The 18,291-nt window shown below is 37.7% G+C and overlaps 1 protein-coding gene across 1 annotated transcript in view; it reads left to right on the forward strand.

Moving 5' to 3' along the window:
- Positions 1 to 16,880: 16,880 nt before the first annotated feature.
- Positions 16,881 to 18,291, forward strand: part of LOC132563379 (substance-P receptor-like) — a 37,141-nt gene continuing 35,730 nt past the window's right edge. Inside the window, exon 1 of the mRNA XM_060228143.1 lies at positions 16,881 to 17,256. Within this exon, the coding sequence (XP_060084126.1) occupies positions 16,881 to 17,256 (376 nt within the window). The remainder of the gene's footprint in view (positions 17,257 to 18,291) is intronic.

Consider the following 18,291-nt stretch of genomic DNA (forward strand, 5'->3'; position numbering starts at 1 on the left):
TCAGTTTCCTGAGCTCGGATCTTCACCTGAGGTAACGTTGCTACCGCTCAACAGCCGAGCAATTGCGGCACCACACACTAGTAAGGGCCAAAAAGAAAATTTAAGAATCAATATGGAAGGAAGTGAGCAAATGAAAAAAATATCATTTAAATATGATTAAAAGAAAGATTTACACAGAGACTTATGAAAAAGACAAGAAGAATACGACCAATCGTTTCAGAAGAGAAAATAAGACTAAGTGTTCTGGAAAAGTAAGCGTCTTCTGCTCATTGGTCAATACAATATAGTAAAGCCACGTTTTAAAATAAGAACAATTTATAAAAGAATGGAACCCATAAGGATACGATAGCAAATGTTCCCAAATGCGTAATAATAGTAAGACTGCGTCATTTCATCATGCCATCGAGAACACAGTGTTTAGTTGGACGCACTGTAGTTGAATTTTTTTATCAATATTAACAGGAGGTAGACAAGCTAATTATTTGGTTATTGAAAATTAAAGAATGCTTTGAAAAGTAAACGCAGTTCGCTCATACACTGCTTACGAGTAAAAGTATACATATAAGAAATTACATTGGGATCCACGAGTACCGCACACATCAAACTTCACATCGCACGAGGAAATTAATTTCGCGTTTGATTTATTTTCGCGTCAATGAGCGAGAAGAGAAAATCGCGAATTCCTCGTAATTATTTGTAAGAAAATAGCTCTGGATGGCATCAATTTTGAATCGGTTATCGGAGTCTCGCAGAATTCATGTCTCTAACAGCTCATCATTCGCGGATTTAAAGTCATATCTAGATCAACGTTCGCGAAATCATGTCTTCGCGAATATGTCTGACGAGGTAAGCCCGCGAAATAAAGTATTCGCAAAATTTAAGTAATTTAAAGTCTCTTCTATCAAAGGTTCTTTGATGGAGGTATCATTTACAGGTCTATGAGTGTCTGCGATCTTCTCTATTAACAATGCACAAAAGATGCAAGTGAATAGAATATTTTAATACAAATTTAGAAATACAAAAATGTAGATACAAAAGAACCAATCAATGAATTATACTGCATCATACAGCTTTTTCGACCTTCTAGGACTAGTCAGTGGTGGTGCATCATACAACTTTTTCGACCTTCTAGGACCAGTCAGTGATGCTGCATCATACGGCTTTTTCGACCTTCTAGGACTAGTCAGTGGTGGTGCATCATACAACTTTTTCGACCTTCTAGGACTAGTCAGTGGTGGTGCATCATACAACTTTTTCGACCTTCTAGGACTAGTCAGTGGTGGTGCATCATACAACTGTTTCGTCTTTCGAGGATTTTTCAATGATGCTTTGGACTTAACCTGTGAAAACCTCGATGGAGACAAAGAAAAACTAAATTTGTAGGAATATATATAAAAATCTTGAAGAACCATTTCGAAAGAACGTCAACGCATGATTACAGCTTGAACCATGCCACTATTAGAATGAATAAAAACTTAGCATGCAGGTTACGGTTAACGTTTTGAACTAAATTCCGCCAATCATGTCTCTACAACGCTTTGACATCACAATCTCATGCCTCTTCCATACTAAGAATCTAGTTAATAAAACTAATATCTTTGCTGATAGTTAATGTGCTTTTGTGGCTATTGTCAGTGCACCGAATTGACCTCTTTATACCGTAAATCCCACAGAGGAAAATGACAGTGGCTATTTTCTGTAATGTCAGCTGTTGAACGTTCCATAGAATTTCCAGAATGGGCTGACGTTTTCTCGTCCCTTCACGTATTAAGCTTCATGAGAGATGGTTTCAGCGCATTAGAAATACAGCTTCTTTGGAATATCCCTTTTAGTAACTGTCAACGACGTATCATTGATGACCTGTTGGTACAGCTAATGGAGAATGCCATTTCTATCACGTTAATGATGAATCACAGACCTACGTAGCAACGGTTGTAATATCGAGTATAATTAAAACAAACCAGCCACATAATACCCTAGTTGATACAGATTACAGTAGACATCTTGTATAAAACATCAGAAACATGACCAATTCCATCATACTTTCTTAACGATGACATAAAATGTTCATAAAACTCGGCATATCAAGTAAATGAATCAGATTTGCTTAATGTTCCCGAGGCAGATATTTTCATTGATTCATGTACATGTGCCTGGTGATTTTACAAACAAAACAGTGCTTCGAAGGCCGCTTTGGGTACCACTAATGTTAATATTTGTAAGAGACAAAGTGAACACGGGCATCAACGTGTCACGTGCGATAACGTGTTTGTATTTGTAAGAGATATAGTGAACACGCGCATTCACGTGTTTGTGTTTGTGAGAGATATAGTGAACACGCGCATTCACGTGTTTGTATTGGTAAGAGATATGATGAACACGGACAATAACGTCTCAAGGGCGATAACGTGTCACAAACGATAATGTGTTTGTATTTGAAAGAGATCTACATGTAGTGAACACGGGCATCAACGTGTCACGGACGATAACGTGTTTGTATTGGTAAGATATATGGTGGACACGGGCGATAACGTGTTTGTAATAAAAACGCAGAACACCATCGATAAGTTAATTTTGAGAGATATGTTTATGATTAGCTTGGCAAATGTAATACGATACTGGTAAAATAACCAATAATATTAGAATTTCGTGAAAAACCATAGATTCGTGAGCATATGATACCTTAATGCATTTTCAAGTGATCGTTTTTTCAACTACAAAGTACACTAACTAAATATTTAGTTATTTTTATTTCGTGTTTGTTTGCTGAATATCGCAGAGCTATCAATTATTACTGCAGATTCAAACATCGGTCATTCATGTCTTCCAGTCAGTCAATATATAACTCAGTATAATTGTGTCATTGACATATCTTTTATGTTTATTCGACCTTTAGCCGAGTTGGACAGAAGAAATAACCGGAAGTGAAGGCTTAGAAACACCGCTAATGAATTCCACAAAGAGCAGAAATCTTGGTTTATCAAGGATTTATGCTATATAAAAGCTGTTTGAAGAAATAAAACCAGCCAGCAATCGATACCAGATTGACAATGTAATTAACATTGGTGAACCGCTGTGAAGACATAGTCAGCTTTACAAAACTTTTTTCGAATCTTTTCCACAGTCTATTTACTCAGTGAAAATAGAGCAATGTTATTGTTTTGAATTGTTTTATCGAGATAAATGACGTAGAAGAAAAGGACAATTTGTTTTCTGGTAATTCCAACACCATTGATTGGATAAAGGGTATTTTTGCGGACAGCCTGTGAACACTTTTTGTGTTACACGGCAATAGGATTTACTGTCAGTGTTAGGAGATACAAATGCTGTGTGTCATTCGAATTAACGGAGAAACAGATATACTTTGTACGCTTAAGAGAAGGAACAAACATGAGAAATGTTGCTATGCATTCCCTGAGCGTCACATTGTCATGGAAATGGGTTGGCCGAAATGCTGATTTCATTATGACGGCGATTTCTCGTAGATCATGTAATTAATTGAAGTCAGAAGAGCAAAGACCTGTACTTCATCGGTCTTTGTATGGGATACAAATATCAGCTCACTGAACGGTGCGGAGATAGCACCCTTTACTCAAGTTTATAATGAAATACATGAAATTATAGCGATGCGTTATGACCGAATTAATTTTTGTAACGGAACGAATGATTGGGTAATGTGATGTATTATTGCGCGACTATGTAACCGACCACGAAAGATTGGTTAGTGAGAGGGATAAATAACAAAGTTCAGAAAGATACAGGCACTTAAAGGTCAATTAGAGGACGACCATGGAGGACACAGGGACAAATGCAAGGGGCACAGAGGACGGATAGAGGACGGACACTGTTGAAGTAGAGACGGATAGAGGACGGACAGTGAGGAAGTAGAGACAGATAAAGGACAGACACTGAGGAAGTAGAGACGGATAGAGGACGGACACTGTGGAAGTAGAGACGGATAGAGGACGGACAGTGAGGAAGTAGAGACAGATAAAGGACAGGCACTGAGGAAGTAAAGACCAATAGAGGACGGACAATAAGGAAGTACAGACAGCGGACACTGAGGAAGTAGAGACCAATAGAGGACGGGCAATGAGGAAGTACAGACAGCGGACACTGAGGAAGTAGAGACAGATAGAGGACGGACAGTGAGGAAGTAGGGACAGATGGAAGAAGGACACTGATGACTTAAGGACAGACGAACAGTGCGGAAGCAGACATATATGACAGTGTGTAGAGTTTGATAAAAGACAGACATGGTGGACGTATCGTTAGAAGAAGAGAACTTCCTCCTTTTAACTCAGATTTAAGTCGTTCCCATTTTTTTTAAAGTTGCACGTTGAAGCTATCTAAGATCAGACTAAACTTGTAAATCAGAGAATAAATTGAATGTATCTTGTACGTGTCATAAACCGGATAAGATGATAACAAATTCATAAATCTGAGACAAAATCCATCCAAAAATTTTAAGAAAAAAAAATACACACACACACCATCACACACCAAACACACCATCACACACCACACCCACCACCACACAACACACCACCGCACACACCTACACACACCTACACACACACACCAAAACACACATACGCAGATTTAGACGAAAACTCGCGAAGAGAATATATAGGACGGTAATGAAAAGGTGTTCTAGAAGGATAACCGTTTTCTGCTTCATGCTGAGTGCAAATAATTTTACATTCTTATTGAACCAGGGTAATCACTATATACTAACAAGTAATAGACATGTCCCAATATACAAATATATATAGAGTTAGAAAATCAAACATTTTCCCAGCAAAACCATGAAATTCCAATAGTGTACTCGTTCAAAATTACGTCGCAATGCGTATCATAGACTTTTAATACCAACCTGACTAGTTACTAACACTGCAGTGAAGACGAATGCCGTAAAGGCTGTTGAATCAATCCGTATAAGGCTTTATATAAATTACTAACAATACTACCGATGTAGCTAAAACAGAAATCAAATACCTCACGGTAAAAACATTAATTTTGATTGTACGTGTTTTTATATATTTTCAGACATGTTTGTATACTACCCTGATATTCACAGTCGATTTCCAATGTCCAGTTTGACCACTCCTTCGGTTAGGTAAACCCCTCTAAAATTTAGCGCTGATAACGTCACGTGATAAATTAAAAAACGGCGCAGTTCATTTTGAAAACACGAAATGGCATCCAGAAGTGACAGCGACATACTGACACGGTAAGTAAAATCCCGATCTCAGCATCGGGCTTTTGTTACATCGTCGAGTACTATTAAACCAGGGATGGGATCGAAAGTTTTAAAAGAAAGGAAGTATGGAATAAAAATGTTGTATATTTCCCTTATCATATCAAAATGTACTTGATTCTGAAAAGTACTGCAAAAATGCAGTGTTACAGTCAGCCTCTAGAACTAAATTCAATCGTCATAGCTGACAAACTATTTCAGGTTCAAAGACAATAGATAAAAAATACGCACCGGTGTGAGGTATCTAAATAAGGAATTTGGAATGACTTTATCACATAATGTGATTATCAAAAAATAGAAATGTATTAACTAAACTCGAATTTTCGCACACGACAATGGTCTAAGGTACGGACATCACTCATAAAGGATGGAACTCATACAGATAGGTACAAGGAACAGACATCTCTCATACATATAGGTTCACGGAACAGACATCACTCATACAGATAGGTCCAAGGTACGGACATCTCTCATACAGATAGGTCCTAGGTACGGACATTTCTCATACAGATAGGTTCAAGGTACGGACATTTCTCATACTGATAGGTCCAAGGTACGGACATTTCTCATACAGATAGGTCCAAGGTACGGACATCACTCATACAGATAGGTCCAAGGAACAGACATCTCTCATACAGATAGATCCAAGGTACGGACATCTCTCATACAGATAGGTCCTAGGTACGGACATATCTCATACAGATAGGTCCAAGGAACAGACATCTCTCATACAGATAGGTCCTAGGTACGGACATCTCTCATACAGATAGGTCCTAGGTACGGACATCTCTCATACAGATAGGTCCAAGGAACAGACATCTCTCATACAGATAGGTCCAAGGTACGGACATCTCTCATACAGATAGGTCCAAGGTACGGACATCTCTCATACAGATAGGTCCAAGGTACGGACATTTCTCATACAGATAGGTCCAAAGAACGAACATCTCTCATACAGATAGGTCCAAGGTACGGACATCTCTCATACAGATAGGTCCTAGGTACGGACATCTCTCATACAGATAGGTCCTAGGTACGGACATCTCTCATACAGATAGGTCCTAGGTACGGACATCTCTCATACAGATAGGTCCTAGGTACGGACATCACTCATACAGATAGGTCCTAGGTACGGACATCTCTCATACAGATAGGTCCTAGGTGCGAACATCTCTCATAAAAATAGGTCCTAGGTGCGAACATCTCTCATAAAAATAGGTCCAAGGTACAGACATTTCTCATACAGATAGGTCCAAGGAACAGACATCTCTCATACAGATAGGTCCTAGGTACGGACATCACTCATACAGATAGGTCCAAGGTACGGACATCTCTCATACAGATAGGTCCTAGGTACGGACATCTCTCATACAGATAGGTCCTAGGTACGGACATCTCTCATACAGATAGGTCCTAGGTACGGACATCTCTCATACAGATAGGTCCTAGGTACGGACATCTCTCATACAGATAGGTCCAAGGCACGGACATCTCTCATACAGATAGGTCCTAGGTACGGACATCTCTCATACAGATAGGTCCTAGGTACGGACATCTCTCATACAGATAGGTCCTAGGTACGGACATCTCTCATACAGATAGGTCCAAGGTACGGACATTTCTCATACAGATAGGTGAAAGGAACAGACATCACTCATACAGATAGGTGAAAGGAACAGACATCACTCATACAGATAGGTCCAAGGTACGGACATCTCTCATACAGATAGGTCCAAGGTACGGACATCTCTCATACAGATAGGTCCAAGGAACAGACATCTCTCATACAGATAGGTCCTAGGTACGGACATTTCTCATACAGATAGGTCCAAGGAACAGACATCTCTCATACAGATAGGTCCAAGTAACAGACATCTCTCATACAGATAGGTCCAAGGTACGGACATCTCTCATACAGATAGGTCCAAGGTACGGACATTTCTCATACAGATAGGTGCAAGGTACGGACATCTCTCTTACAGATAGGTCCAAGGAACAGACATCTCTCATACAGATAGGTCCAAGGTACGGACATCCCTCATAAAAAGTGGGAATCATTTGCCTTCGGATAAACTCCCACACCCAGGGCGTTGAATAGATCAGTTCAACACTCCACGTCATTGCGTGCCTCGTGATCGAGTCGAGAAACTTGCGTCGAAAACCAACTTGATAGCACAGTAAACAAAGGAAAACAATGAAATTGTTTAGAAAATATTGAATGTCTCATGCAATATGTTATTTGTTACGAAACAGACTCCCTATGGTTTTATTCGTTTAGTTTCAGTTTTTATGTCCCAATGAAATGATGCAGTACTGACGTGTCATGGACAGGAGTAATTCATCATGGCGATGTTAATGGGTTGTTGTCAATTTAAGATAAAATTATCTCGAAAGGTTGCGCTGTTTTCATAGGTGTGGTAATCATAAAGACCGTCTATGAACGTTATAACCTCGACGATGAGACATGAAAACATATTTTATAAGTACTTTCCCATCATTTTCGCTCTCTGCGTCATTGGCAAAATTGAAGGCACAAGCGAAGTAATTTGATTGGTTACAGGAGAAGAAACTGACCAATCACAAGCTGATACGCTCCTTTTGAAGATTACGAAGGAGCGACACCCAATTTCAAAGCCGTTACAATATACTGTTATGTGACCTCCATATTCGTATGATGTACATCAAAGGATCAAACTAGTCCAAAAGGTGTCGCACATGGTACCTTCAAGTTTGCTGTGGAATGGTCCAGGTATGCAGAAAGCAAAAGCGATCGTAACCCCTGGAGTATCGAGGATGTTATTCTCTGGAATCAAATCGAGTTTTCACTATCGCAACATGCGCCATCTGTTGTAAGGAAAGTGAAAAAGTGACTTTAGTCATAATCGAAACTAAAATTAAAAACGATATAATGAAAGTTTCCATCTGCGTCCAATGCATATCATTGTCCGCATATTTAAAGACTCGAGTGGTGTTGTACGTAATGCCAAACTCTCCCATGAATGGACGAATGATCTTGTATATAATATCAATATCTCCCATGAATGGATGAGTAATCTTGTATGAAATGTCAAACTCTCCCATGAATGAATGAGTAATCTTGTATGAAATGTCAAACTCTCCCATGAATGGATGAGTAATCTTGTATGAAATGTCAAACTCTCCCATAGATGGATGAGTGATGTTGACTGTATTTCGCAATATTGCCAGCACTGTGTTTGTAATTAATACATGTCATTATATGCCTTGACGTTACATGAGTTTTAGTTTCCTTTGATTGCTGCTTGAAAATAGAAAAAGCTTTACTTAAGTTACCCTGCATTGTTGCAGGTAAATATGAGGTACTTTGCTCATTTGATTTCGAAAAAAAAAAAAACTTAAGTGTTGTATCATGTGAGAAAAGTTTTGGTTAACCTCTCAAATTGTCACGTTTTGATTATAGATTAGATTATAAACATTTACCTGAATTTATTTTAAAATCATTCAATTTGTAAAATTCTGAAATTTATTGAATTTTTGTAATAGTACAACTCCTTTTGGGGGCTTGAGAATTTGTTCGACCTGGTTCGGTTTTCCTCAGGCGCCTCCTAGATTTCAACACTTCAGGTTCATGGCGTCTCTGACGAGACCTAGAAGGTCGAAACAGCAGTATGATTCATTTGTTTCCTTACTTGGCTATTCTTTGTCCTATTTAAAATTTGCATTGAAAGATTCAACTGATTTGCGTGTCCTTTGCACAGTCTTTGAATATGTTCCTTGTTATCCGAGAGAAATAAATTTTAAAAAATACAATACTATAGGATACAAAAAAAAAGAGGACCCGGTGAATGATAGAACATGGACGCTAATCAAAATGACTAGAAATGGGCCTCAATGGCAGGAATATTGTCCGAAATTCATGTCGTAAATATGAATGTTGAAAAATCGATGTGAGCAGGCGACACATGCTGGTTACCATTTTCCTGTTCCCTAAACATTGATGCCAAGTCGTTTTCTTGTCCATACTCATAACAGTAATTTAATAGCCGCTACTCGGTAACGGCAATTCAATGTGCTTTTAAGGGAAATGTGCATGCAGACAGATCATAAATGCTTTACTGTTTAACCAAATTACACATGCATTACGCAAACAACGATTGCGTCTTGTCATCTGCTTATGGAGGAAAGCCGTCTGATTGAAGAAATAGATCTAGGTTTATGTATATAACCTCCGCGCATGAGTATGACAAAGGCCTGATAACGAGCGATACCATCACGTGCGAGGGCATTATTGACGGTATATATCGTGACAATTATGTGGGAAATCTTCGTAGATTTACAAATATATTTTTGAATGGTTTTCCTCAAATGGGACGCGGATGGTGAAACACGAAAGCGCTCTTACTTATTCAACGCTTCAGTTATAAATATTTATCACGTGACTGGTTATCTGAAGCGCGTGCTGCTGAGAGCAGTCCCATTGCTTATTGTTGTAAGGCTCTAACTTGATATAATTTTCGTAATTTTATTGGCAGAGTTTTCCGTTGATACTTTGGAAAAGAATTTAACCACGCCTCGAGGTATCAAGTGCGCTGTAACAAAATTATGTGCAAGATATTTAGTGTGGATAGATAAAGCCAAGTCTAGACACTAAGCAGAGCTAGTAAATTATTTCCATGTTCATTTCAATGTCCATTTCATGACCCGTTGTTAGTTTTCTCTTGCTTTCTTTCTTTAGCGTTGGAAAAGGAGGACTGGTTAAGCTCCGAAACTCATGCCGCTCTTCTAACAATATATTGTTGACATATCTTATTTATGTCATTTTGTAAGTGATACAGCTGTGCTATTTTGGACCGTCGCAACAGAACATCTTTATCCTGAAATAGCTAAACATGAACAACGTTTACATATAAATGTCAACGTTTATTTAAAGTAGCAAGTCTCAGCTGACTTGATTAAAAATAAGGGTGCAATTTTGTTAGGTTTACAGCATTAAGAGTACATAAGGACAACTTATATTTAGAACTGTCGTAGTTTGCTAGAGAGAAAAACACCAATTCCGTTGCTGAAGTAGAAGATGTGATGTAGAACATATGGGTTTACAGTTTATAATTACTGTAGTGGATATTTGATAGGAATATTTGTTGATTTTGATCTTCACTGCTAGTTTGTATTGTATGGGATTATCTTCTCCACGTTTAATTTCTGTGTAATGCTGTCATTTTGTACGTCCGTAAAACGATAAAATCACAAATTTCAGTAGTTTTTTTAACTACACTATATATAGAACAAACATTTGTACTATGATAGTGATTGGTCATCGATGATGGTAAAATGTCCAAATTAAACAGTAAAGAGGTGTGAGATCTGAGTATTCTGCAGTCATACATTTCGGAGATGTATTCGTCATCGAGAAATGCATTTAATTTCATTCCGCTTCAAGAAATACCTTGTACCACGTTAAAGAAATACATTGTTTCAGCTGGAGAAAATACCTTGTACCAGCTTACAGAAATACATTGTTTCAGCTGCCGAAAATACCTTGTACCACCTTACAGAAATACATTGTTTCAGCTGGAGAAAATACCTTTCAGCTGCCGAAAATACCTTGTACCAGCTTACAGAAATACATTGTTTCAGCTGGAGAAAATACCTTGTACCAGCTTACAGAAATACATTGTTTCAGCTGCCGAAAATACCTTGTACCAGCTTACAGAAATACATTGTTTCAGCTGGAGAAAATACCTTTTACCAGCTTACAGAAATACATTGTTTCAGCTGGAGAAAATACCTTGTACCAGCTTACAGAAATACATTATTTCAGCTGCCGAAAATACATTGTACCACCTTACAACCTTGCTGATTGTCCTTGCAAAGTCAATATTTAAGATTGTCTTTTATAACCCTGATACCTCACCTTAGAATCTCTGATATATATCTTATTCTCTTTAAAGAGATTACAGTCTTGCATCAACAAAGCAGACACGTGTTGACGCGGATTTGACTGTCACTGTCTGGACACTAAAACAGACTGACACATCGACGATGCAAAGATCACCTTGGTGTCCATTCTCTAATACCCTCTGAGATGCACGCGACAGCCCGCTCGAGAGTAACGTTAATGAGCTATCCATCTTACTTAAACATCAATTTCTTTAACAAGCATGCCTCGTTTTCGTGGATTTTGATGTCATTTAGTTATTAAGAAAATTAGGTCATAGATGCAAATTAGGTCACAGAGATGAAAATAAGGTCATAGAGATGAAAATTAGGCAATAGATTTGTTGAAATATGAAGTATTGAACAAATCGGCAGTCCTACAACCAAATCTATCAAACGATGGCAAACTACAAATCGATGTTTTATGTGAAGATCATTTAAAACAGTAAGTGTGGTTGAAAGTGTAAAAGGTGCTGAGGAAGTCTTCTGTTTCATTATCGGAATTCACCATGTCTTTATATGTTGCATTGAGTTACAGAAGCCTCGTGAAAAAACATCAAAAACATTGATCTTCATATTGCAAAGTTCGCGGCAACTTAATCTCCGTCATCCATCTTGTGTGGTGTTATTTTTTGCAAATAGGCAGTCGACACCTAGGGAGCAAACCTTTAGATTGTGAAAGTAAAATCGTTTTTATTCACAATTTCATGTAGGCCCATATATGCAATAAAAGTATAATATGATGACGTGAACAAATTGAAAACATTGCGTTTCGCAAAATATAGGAAATGACTGTTGTACTTTTGTACATTAAGCAACGTCGTAAATGCTGAAAGCCAATTATCACGTATTGTTACAATTTTCCTCATCTTTAATGCGCCGTCCATAAGTATAGAACACAACAATCAAAAATGGCGGATTTTAAATGGATATCGTATAAATGTAGAACTGCTCAGTTTTATAATGAGACCAGACTTAAATGATTCATGTTATAGTAGATGTTAATTCTTATCTGATGTAATTTATAATACAAATAAAGATTTCTGATGTCGTTCGATCAATACGGGGCATTTTAGCGTCGTCCCACAGAACTGCTTATGTGAGAGATGATCAGTCCAAATCAACAATATTTGGCGCAAAGCCGAGTGACAACGGATTCCAAGTAGAATGTCAATATGTATTTTGTCATTCTGATATCGATGTACTTTTGCAGACGAGATAACCCGAGTTTTATCGGATTTTTATATCTTTGACTGAATACCTTTTTTTTCTGGATTTTTTTTTTACATTTTCATTTTTGCCTTACTTGAAAAAACAGCTGATCATGAATGAAAAAATATAATGAAACGTTATTATGTAAACATCTATATGCGCGTGTAGGTCAAGGTCAAGACATTCCACCCTCAACAGACCTCGCGCTGACACTTGAGAAGTGCTTTTAAGAATTAAGCGGCCGTTTGCGAAAATAAGCATCGTCATCCAGCACTATATTCTCTTATTTCAGGGACACCACATCCAAAAGATGGGAGATTAGTATATTATAAACATAATGATAAGTCTAGATATCAGTTATGTGTATGATTGAAAATTATTGTGAGCTTCTAACAATAACGAAGTGGGGAGTTTGCATTCTCGATACTACAGAGGTTTCGCTCACTATAGCTCTCTGTACTCCTGGAACACGTCATGGTAAAATTGAGGACAAAAGCGAAGTAATTTGATTGGCCTTGAGCGGGTTCCGGGAACAAAAAAAGGGACCAATTACAGGCCGATACGCCCCTTTGACGATTAAAGAGGCGCAACACCCAACTTCAAAGCCATACCGTTATGAGACCTCGAGATTCGTTTGATGTACATCAAAGAATCAAACTAGTCATTTCGTCTTGTCCACAATGTGACGCACTCGGAACCTTCAATTTTGCCATGAAATGTTCCGGGGTGGAGAGAGCGAAAATGATCTTACCTCATGGAGAATAGGGGATGGGGCATTTGGTACGCGTGATATACCGTCTATAGATCCATGTACGCTTGTAGGCAATGCCTTGCTGGAAAAACTTGGTAAATACATAAAACGTTATTTTTTGCATTTATCATTGTTGTAACGCCACCGTATGATGATGAATTGAAATCCAAATTAATAAATATCCGTGATAATTAACGATGAAACGAGATATTATGTTTTATCGAGAAGAATTAACGTTTGACATTTCTCCTCACACGTTGATTGGAACCATTTATTTGTGTTGAAAGCATTACACCAGACGCTATAATACTCTCACCTAATTCTACAGAAAGTCAACAATCATCGTAAACTCTCGGGTCTGTACATATTTGACGAACATCGAATTCTGAGGAATCAATTAATTATTTCAATAACATTTCTATTTCTAGTTTATTTTCTGGATTGATTTAATGTATAAATTACCACTCCTAGCAAACCAAGTTAGAGAAATGGCTGTTTTCTGCTCATCTTTTGAGTCCTTTTGTTGACGTTTGTTTTAGACATGTACAGCTTGCTGCTCTTTACATCGACTCAGGTTTTTTCTGATGCAGTCTTATATATCACCGTTTGATATGAAATGGAAACTCATGCAAAATCCTACATTCCATATGCAGTCTAACTGATGATACCCCACATATCTACAAGATGAATTAGACATTTCATGAATTCATGTTAGGTTTGCTCATTGATTTTTCTTGTTCTCGAGATGATGCCAATTTTCGATAATTTTGAGTGATTTTCTCTATGCTCGTGAGATGACGTCAGTTGTCGATAATTTTGATTGGTCGATATTTTGAGTGATTTTCTCTATGCTCGTGAGATGACGTCAGTTGTCGATAATTTTGATTGGTCGATATTTTGAGTGATTTTCTCTATGCTCGTGAGATGACGTCAGTTGTCGATAATTTTGATTGGTCGATATTTTGAGTGATTTTCTCTATGCTCGTGAGATGACGTCAGTTGTCGATAATTTTGATTGGTCGATATTTTGAGTGATTTTCTCTATGCTCGTGAGATGACGTCAGTTGTAGATAATTTTGATTGGTCGATATTTTGAGTGATTTTCTCTTTGTTCGTGAGATGACGTCAGTTGTCGGTCATTTTGATGCTTATGATGTCAATGTTTTGTTTTCCTCTTTAACATTATCACGTTGTGACTTCACAACAGACAAGGTGATTGAATACTCCAGTGCTAAATCAATATAATTTGTCAACACTGCGTGATGTAGACAAACGTTGTTTGTTTTTCTAGTCGTGAAAGTCCGCCATGATCTGTGTGTGTTTATAGTGTAATCTTGAAATTGTAAGTGGTAGACACTGCGGGTATATTTCTAGTCGCCTTAAACTGCAGATCACGTTGGAATTCATCCAAATAGCGACACAGTTAAGAATATGCGCTCGTAATTGACGCATTTCTGATGTCAACAGATTTATATATACAATATGAATTTTATTGAATAATGGGGCTAGTGAACCGTCCAATCTAGATTTAACATTTCTTTCAATCAATTTTCATTTTCCTCAGTCCCCTACTAAGTTTTATTTTTTAGGCACTGACAAATCTTAGAAGGACGAAATAATTGTGTCGTGAAATTTTATTCATTTTTGGACTTTACTGTATCAAATCTTAAATTTGAATTGAAAACTCGTCCGTCGCAGCTACCTGCTATTCTGTGATGGAAACTCTTAACTACTTTTGATGTCAAAGATACTTTTAAAAGGAGTCGGGGAAAACTGCTACCATAAAAGCATCTCATAAATAGTTGTTAGTTCACTTCTTTGTATTTTTTCGCCGTGAAATGTCAAATAAAGAATGCCAATGAAAATTACCATTGTGTTAACGGACATTGTTTGCTTATTAAGCTCTATTGCGGATCCGTGTTCGCTGAATTTGAGACTTGAGCGAGAGGTCGTTATGAAATATGGCGCCGTCCAGTATTCCGCTTCTGAAAAAAACGGAGGAAAATATCAATGCTATTTGACTTGCCATGAAAGTGAGAAGAACACTATTTTCTAGTGTTGTACCATTTCTGCCCGGCGACTTAAATATCTTTATTTCAAATTATACTGAAACGACCGTTCCGGGAATCGCGATGACTCACAGGTGAAAGGTATTGAGTGACTTGAAGCTGACATTTAGATTCTATTTAAAACATGATACAGTGAGAACATTCGACTGTATAAGTGGCCTTACGATGTTAAATTCTCGTGTACAAAAATTGGAACGCCCACAAGATTTGGTTACATCTTCATACTCAATACAGCTCTTAGTCCAATAACTCGAAACTAAATCTATTTCGTTTATGGGATGAATCTTGTTTTATCGACAGTGAAAGGCCAGGGTAAGTTTTAGACCAGGTGGTTATCTCACTGAACACCATGCGGGAGTCCGGCATCATGGAATTCATAGGGACAATTGTCATTGAATAAGACTCAATAATGACAGCAAAGTATGGTCAATGGTTAAATTTCCCGAAAAGCACCGATCACCCGTTTTGTTATTGAACCACATGGCGAAGCTACAGCGCTGATTTACTTTTAAAGTAGTGGTTCGACAAAATGGTGAGTAGGTTAATTCTCTCAATCTGGGAAGGATGCTTTAGAGATAGGTCAGTTTCCTCACGAAGTAATGCAAATGTGAAGACAACAGTATTCTCTAACACCTTCGCACACACCGGATCTGTTATGATAGCAAATTTCATTGAGTGATTCGAATGTAACGACATAACTATAGATATACTTGTATAATTGACGAAAAGAAACAGACGGAAGAAACAAGAGAAAGAAGACAGAGGAAGAGAGAAAAACAACGAGCAGAAATCCCGATGATACAGATCGTACATTGGTTTAAACTTTTTGTTTCTGTTTATTAAAAACCAAGTATAATGTTGCCATATGTTTGTAAGATCAGGATTACCTTAAAAATGTGTTGTTATCCAATGTATCTATCGCTGTAGAGTGCAATTTTGAGCGAAGTACACCATTCTGTCTTGTATTGTTTTAAAACTGACATTTTCTGCCTCTCTACTGGCAAATTTGACACAACAAAGATAAACTATACCAAACGATGTGAAAGTGCTCTGTTTCATCTTTTATATAATAACAAAAGAACATGTGTTTGAGAACGGGGTATTATTTTACTTTTTATCAGTATAGATCAAACGATATTCAAACTGAAAGGATGAAAGACTAGTTTGACCAACTGTTGTGCATCAACAAAGTGTAAGCTATGAGGCAGAGCCATCGCCACTTCCACAGCACAGCTTGAAGCATGTCTTCAATACACGGCCTATTGATTAGGACGGAATCTGACCAGGACCTTTCTATAAGATATGTATATAGTTAATCGGTTGTTCGAAGAGACGCTGGACATTAGACAGATGAAAGGTGTTTCCTCTCCAGAACGACATTAAGTAGAGTAATCCGCCTCACTACTCTGCTTCTACCTGTATACTGACAGATCTCGACTTCTCATATAGACTGCTGCAGTGACTCCCAGCAAGGAGAGCGCGCGCCTCTCGCGTGCCAACACAGACACGTGCTTTTATGTTAGGGTTCATATATATGTCGTCGGCTTCACACTCGAGACAAAATCTGATTTTATTATCATTTTTTAAATGTTCAGATTTCATATGCGTTTGAGAGTAAAAACTGTATGTAAATAATAGCTACTTTCGAGCAATATCGTACCAGCTTGTACCGATGACGATCAACTCAACATATCCCAACATGGCAAACATGACGGAAACATATTTTTATGAGGATTTCTTTGATAAAATCGGAAATATGTCTTATTATGATCTGTATTCTGTGAAACATATTCCATTATGGGAGATTATTGTGAAAAGCATTTTTGTTTTGTGTATAATTGTGATTTCGTTAATTGGAAACATATTAATTATTGTGATCGTATTTAGAAACAGACAAATGCATACGGCAACCAACTACTATATCGTAAATCTAGCTGTAGCGGACCTAATGGTGACTGTTTCCTGCACGTGGGTGGCTTTAGTAGAGGATCTCACTACAGACTGGGTACTAGGTGCTTTCTTCTGCAAGTTTAATACTTTCATGCAAGGTAAGTGCTCCATTTTAAACAAATTTCGCTTTGTTTTTGACGTTTAAAAGTCATTTGTAATATCTCAAAAGTCAGGATGGTCGGATGGCGCAGTCGAAACACATTTGTGTTTCACAAAGGTGTCTGGGGTTCGATTCCCGGAACACACGTGAAAAGGTATGAGGGTACATGCCCGACCACGTGGGTTTTCCTCGAGTACTCAGATTTCCTCCAACAGTATAAACCCTCGAGCGCTTCCATCCGGGCCAACAAGAGTAATATAAGTTGGACAAATTTATTTTTAGATAAATAAACTTTCAGGTTTCATGTTATCAAAGATCATTTGATGCATCTGCTTAATATACTAAATATTTGCCGATGCATATTGTTTGATGGCGCAGTGGTAAAATAATCGTTTTCACCTAGGCAATTCAGGATTGAATTCCTGATCGGACCTGGAAAGGTTTATATTTATATGAATAGGTTTCCCTCGGGTACTCCCGTTTCAGTCCTGGCTGATAAAAAAGTTGACAATTTGTTCCGTAATTGGGGAAAAATAACCAAAGATTAAACTAAATTATTTCAGATAGAAATCGACCAGTTGTTAACGGGTTGTAATTCAAAGCCAAGACGTCCGTTCCACCGTCCGGGCATTAACCTTTTGATGTGGATTATCAGGTGACGAGCTTTCATCATTAATTGCTGGTATTTTAAAAGGAAGGTGTCTGTGCGTGTATTTGTAGAGTTACATACTTCTGTAGTGATGCGTTTTTATTTAAGGGAAGCGTTCCTCCGTTCTGATTTTTAGAAAAAAACTTTTTTTTTGCAGTAAACTGTACTTAATATAAAAGACCTAAGATGTGAAAAGACTCTTGGTAAAAATTGGCGAGTTCTGTACATCATAATTACGTGACTTATTCTCTAACTTCAAGTACTCGTCGGATGTTGTTCTCGTTACCTCTCATATCAACATATCAAATGATTGTGTGTAGCTTAGCTTCTTTTGTTCTCAAGTGTGTTTCCACATTACCCTACAGTGGTTTACTTACCTATACA

The sequence above is a fragment of the Ylistrum balloti genome, unplaced genomic scaffold, assembly GCF_031769215.1.
Source record: "Ylistrum balloti isolate Yb309-2 unplaced genomic scaffold, AGI_CSIRO_Ybal_v1 Utg371700, whole genome shotgun sequence".
Taxonomy (NCBI): Eukaryota; Metazoa; Mollusca; class Bivalvia; order Pectinida; family Pectinidae; genus Ylistrum; species Ylistrum balloti.